At 57.4% G+C, this 5408-nt stretch overlaps 2 protein-coding genes across 2 annotated transcripts in view; one reads left to right on the top strand and one right to left on the bottom strand.

Moving 5' to 3' along the window:
- Positions 1 to 5408, top strand: part of LOC104290097 (beta-crystallin B3-like) — a 369903-nt gene that overhangs the window by 308799 nt on the left and 55696 nt on the right. The window lies entirely within an intron of this gene.
- Positions 3281 to 5408, bottom strand: part of HPS4 (Hermansky-Pudlak syndrome 4) — a 13706-nt gene continuing 11578 nt past the window's right edge. Inside the window, exons 11-12 of the mRNA XM_009889157.1 lie at positions 5005 to 5113; positions 3281 to 3452 (exon numbers count right to left, since the gene is read on the bottom strand). Of these exons, the coding sequence (XP_009887459.1) occupies positions 3281 to 3452; positions 5005 to 5113 (281 nt within the window). The remainder of the gene's footprint in view (positions 3453 to 5004; positions 5114 to 5408) is intronic.

Genomic DNA, 5408 nt, shown 5'->3' with positions numbered 1-5408 from the left:
GAGAAGCTGTGGCTGCCCCATCCCTGGAGGTGTTCAAGGCCAGGTTGGACGGGGCTTGGAGCAACCTGGGCTGGGGGGAGGTGGCCCTGCCCAGGGCAGGGGGTGGCACTGGGTGGTCTTCAAGGTCCCTTCCATCCCAACCCATTCTGTGAAAACACTGAGGGGTTGGGTGCTGCTCACCCCCGCTGGCCCCAGCCGGCTGCTGGTGGGGAGAAACACGCTGGAAAAGCAGGAGCTTTAAAATACCCAGGCCCATGGCACCTCTGTCCCGAGCAGTTACAGCCTCCCTGGTCCCTATCTGTCCCGCAGCCCCCGCTGCCAAGGAGCGCAGGGAATGGCTGCTTTGGATCTCCCCTCTCCTACCATACCCCTTCAGTCCGGGCACCGCAGAGCCACGCAGCCCACGGGGTCCGGCAGCGCTGCCCGTGCCCGAGGCGGCAGGGACGGTCACCGGTCAGCAACAGAGAGAGCCACAACCCCACCAGCCCCCCGGCTCAGCGCGCTGGCCGGGCTCCTGCCCCAGAGGTTTCAAAGGAACCGTTTCAGGAAACGCTTCCATCCGCCGGCTCTGACGCACGGCCGGCAGCGCGGTGGGCAGCAGCTCCCGCGCCGGGGGTGCTCGGCTGCCTCTCGATTCCCACCCGCCTGCCCGAAAACCAGTGCCAGGTGTCACCCCGAGCACAGGGCCAGTTTGGCAAGGCAAAGAAACGGCTCAGCACGAGGCCCCCGGCCCTCGTTAGCAGCACTCTCACGGGGCAAAGCCAGTGCAGCAGCTGCTCCTCATCCCGCAATACTCGAAATGGCCAATTTTTAAACATCCTCTCTGCAACGCAACCATTAAGTCAAGGGCCTGGAGCTCTTTGCTGTGCTAACCCAAGACTACTTTCCTCTTAACGATCAGAGGACAGCGATCGGGCTCGGTGGCCAGATGCCGTGCAAGAAGCAAAAGGGAATGAAGCCGCCCCAGCTGTTCCGCTGCCGACAGACGGCACAGCAGATTGCAGCGGAAGATTCCCGACGACAGCCGGCAAAAGCATCGATTTTGTGCTTTGCTGCTGTGCCAAAACTCCCTCCTGTCCCTCTCAGGCTTTCCCTTCAACTTCTGCGTGTTTCCTGATAGAGCAGACAACCCCTTCCCAAAACACGCAGCTCAGAGACAGCAGGATCTCCCTCAGGGAGCGGAGCAGGCTGGAGCTGTCTCGCTGCCCCTTCTGGCAGTCCGAGGCTTCCTCGCCTCCTGAGCGCCGCAAAGCGAACCTGCATCGGGGCTGCTGAGCGCGCAGAGAGGAGACAGCCAGAGCAGCATCTAAGAGAGGGACCCTCTTGGCTCACCGTGCCGGAGGAGCACACAACCATCTTTTCTCCTGCCTTCTCCCACCACCTCATCCCTCACCTACAGTGCCTCTCTGTGCTGCACTCCAGAACCAAAGCGGCTTGTCCCTAACCCAGGGAGGCAGTGCCTTACTCTGTGCCCCCTTCAGCATGGTGTCATCGAGGCACGAGGTCTCCTGGATGGCTGTAGCTCAGGTTTTCCAGCGAGGTTTCACATCTCCGCTGCCATTAGCCAACAGGCAACGGATAGTACTTCAGTGCAGAGCAGTTCCGCTCCCCCAGTCCCCACAAGGAGGACAGCAGAAGCAAGGAACACGCAGCCCTCCTGCTGCTGAAGCACCTCCTTAGCTGCCAGAGCTGGTAGCCAGATGGCAACCCATGCCCGGCCACCCCCAGGCGAGCAGCCAGGTCCTCCTCTGGGCTCCACTGCATGTCCCAGCCAAGGGCCGCAGAGGAGCCCCGCGATGGCAGAGCTACCCTGGGACTCCTCTGCCGTCAGAGCGGAACAAGAAGCTGTGACGATGGTGACTTCGCCGTGCCCAGCTCCTGGGGGTGCCCTGCTAACCCTGCCACGGCTCTGCTCACCCTTTCACAGTGAAGTGTAACACATCTACCTCTAGCGACCTTCTAAGACCTCGACAAGTCGCTATTTCGCAGGAGTGCCTGAAGCAACAGCCTGTTCAACCCCACCAGTGCAGGAACCGGCCCTCGGCACGGAGCTAACGAGGGGTAACGGGTCACCCAACCCCAAACCCGCACACCAGGAACCACAAACAAGGCAACCAAGCCGTAAGGTGGACTCTGGCCACTGACACACAGCACTTGGATGAGCCTTGGAGGCTCCTTTATTTTCCCAGTCCCAGCGACGTGCGTGTAGGTAACAGCAGCAGGTTCGGCAACACACAGCGCAATCGGACGCGGGTATCCATCACTCAGGTCTAAGCGGGCGTCACCGCCGATGCCCCCAGCCAGCCGCCGAGCGGGGACACGCCGTCTGCGCGAGCAGAAAGCGAAGAGCCGCCGAGGCGCTGCAGAGCCTCTTTGGTCCCGTGAGCCACAGGGGCTCCCGCTCGCCTTTTCTGTCAAGAGCGTAGACAAACTGAGCAGCAGGAGCGAGGAGGCGAAACGAGGTCCTCCGACGGGAGGGAGCGGAGGAAGCAGAAGGCAGAGGAGGAGGCAGGAGGTGTAGCGCACTCATACCACCACCATCACCAGGGACGCTGCGGGAGGCCGGCGGGCGGGCGGGCAGCGGGGAAGGCAGCGCTGTGCTGCACAGCCCGCGGTCAGGCACGCCTGGAGCGACGAGGATCTCCCAGGTCCAGCTACAGTTATAAAACCCTCCTGACCGTACCTGTAGGAGGATTATGAGTTTTGCAGCACTTGTTCTATTCCAGTTAGTCTGAGAACACGCAGGCTCTGCTAATGAAGGTAAGGCGTTACATCATGGCAGGGGATCATTTCTATAGATTAGGAGGTATAAATAAAGCCCGAGTTCGACCAGGGCAAGTGTAGGCACAGAACTCCAGGCAGACGCAGTGTCTGCCTGACGCCTCGGAAAGCCAGTACTGCCCATAGCCTGCTCTCTGTGTAGCTTAGAGCCAGAAGAGGTTTTACTTTAGGTGAAGGCACTTCAGGAGAGTCTGCCTGTGGTGGCAGAGCACCATATATAGTCCTAGAGTCAATGTAAACCAAGTACCCCAACACAGCTATTTTCTATCCTCAGTCTTTGGTAAGTGCTAACATCAACAACGCCCTGCGCTAGCACAAGACGTGCTGCAGGAACAGGGCACTAAGAGAGCCCCTTCCTCAGGGCAAGGCAGGCGGGAGACCCCATGGACTATGCCTGGAGCCTCGTGCCTCCTACAGAACAAACGGCTTTGAGATTTTACTTATTGGAGATGAATTAACTTTCAGCAGGGGCTGAGACACGTTGCCTCAGTGCGTCAGTTCAAAGCAGGTTCACTCCATGCTTCAGCAGCTTTTGCTTGGCCTTGCTCGGCAAGCTGAACGCGCTGTCGTGAGGGTTGGGAACACCCGAGTTGCGGAGAGGAGCACCCAGCTGCTGGAAGTAGGTTTCCTGGACGGGATTCCGGCAGGCGTACACAGCCGTGGAGGCGTTCCTAGCAGGGCAGGAGAGAAGGCAGCGGTCAGGATTTACAGCTTTGTGCAAGATCCCCTTCAACTCACCGGGCTGGGCAGTGGGATGTTTGTGGCACTGGACTCCCAGCTCCACAGACGGACTTTTAGGTCTTGCTCAGCAGAGCAACAGAGCACAGAGCTAAAACAGGCACCAAAACCCTGCAATGTACTGCCAGGCGGCCACAGGCAACTAGAAACCTCCTCTTCTCAAGGGTCCTGGCATCCTAAAAGAGAAAGCATCTTACGTCTCATCCTCTGGGACCTACTCAGCAGCACTAACACCCATGCACGTGGCCATCCTCCGAGTATTTCCCCTGCTGGCAGACCAGCCCCGTATATCAAGAGCCCGTAGGTGAACGCTCCTCGTGTCTAATGGAGGAACCTTATCTCCCTGCTGCTGCCCATACGCAAATCCCAGCCCAGCACCCTTGCAGCAGGAACCACAGGAGGTTGTTTAGTCACAAGTGTGATGAAGCTCAGCAACAGTCAGATGCTGTAACCTCAAAGCTCCAGTCGTTGATTAAAACCCACCACTCAGGCTTCACCTGCCAGAGGGCTGGCAGGGAGCAAAGCACAGGACTCTGCATTCCTCCTTGACGGAGGAACTGATATGTTTGCTGACACCCTTCTGTGACAACTCTCCATAAAAGAAAGCAGTTTTAGTCATCTTGTTACTCAGTCTGATTCACACATGGAGTTGCTTTTTTGGGGGCAACACAGAATACGCCAGCTTAGCCGGTACAGGATTTAAGGAGCCAGTCAAACTGGTGCTAAACAAGGAGTTCTCCAGCATTGAAGTGTATGATTCACATTCCCTTGGCAAGCTGTGTCAGAGAAGCGAAACAGTGTAATTCCCAGAAGCATCTTTATTTCATCATGTTTTGGACAAACAAGCACAGCCAGGCAAGCAGAATCTCTGCGCTCACACCTCCCTCCCCGCGATCAGCTAGAGGGACGGGGGGAGCACGGGAGCACAGCATCAGCTGCAGCCGCGGCTGTGCGGAAGGGCTCTGGCTGTGATAAGACCATCTCGCTTGGCGCATTACAATTGAGTTTGCCACGCACATTACAGTGTGTTTCCAACCCAACAAGCCGTGCAAGAAAACAAAATCTAGGTTGCCAATTCTGGGCGCCTTTGGCTCCCAGCCGAGACACAAATTTATTAGGAACAGCTATATTTAAAACCGCGTCTTAGAACCTTATGGTGCCAGGAACCGGCAATATTCTAGCGCTGTATCTCAATCCAAACCCGTGGCACAACTCAGCTGTGCCTTCAGTTCCCTCGCCTGGGTGCCATTCTAGCCTCTCAACACCCAGATCACGCTACAGGCAGAATATTAAGTAGCCCACGTCTAAAGAGCAAACTTCAGGGAATGAAGCGACACGACTGACCCTTGGCAAGAGACACCGGTGTGACCGCTGCCTGCCAAATCTCAGCGAGCTTTAGAAAAGCGGTTCCTCTCTTCTGCCTATTCTGTGTGCCACACGGCGCTCCTGTGCTTGGAAGAGGAGGGAGTTACAAGCACACCTTACCTAATTATCATCTCTGAAGCAGTGGGAAGCTGGTTGAAGTCGGAGTGAATCAGCGTTGCGGCTCTCAGGAAGTGCCGATCCAGGGGACCGGGTGTATGGGGCAGGTTGGCTGCAGGAAAGGAGGAAAGGCTGTGGGTTAAAAGCCCACTCTGCAGAGGAGTGTTCCCGTTTACTGAGCAGGAAAAAGCTGTGCCCTCTCCCACAGACCCTGGGTATCTACAGAACAGAGACGGGGTGACACCCTAAGCCCCAGTGTGACCTCGATGAAATCGCTCAGCGGCTCACAGGGTGCTCAGCCATGCACAAACAACCCTGGTGAACCTCTCCCTGCATGTACACACATCAGGGGGGTGACAAGGAGGCGTGAGATCTGGGTTACCTGCAATCACTGGGGTTTCTCTTTC

The sequence above is a fragment of the Charadrius vociferus genome, unplaced genomic scaffold (assembly GCF_000708025.1).
Source record: "Charadrius vociferus isolate BGI_N301 unplaced genomic scaffold, ASM70802v2 scaffold567, whole genome shotgun sequence".
Lineage (NCBI taxonomy): Eukaryota > Metazoa > Chordata > Aves > Charadriiformes > Charadriidae > Charadrius > Charadrius vociferus.
This window is presented reverse-complemented; position numbering and strand designations above follow the sequence as displayed.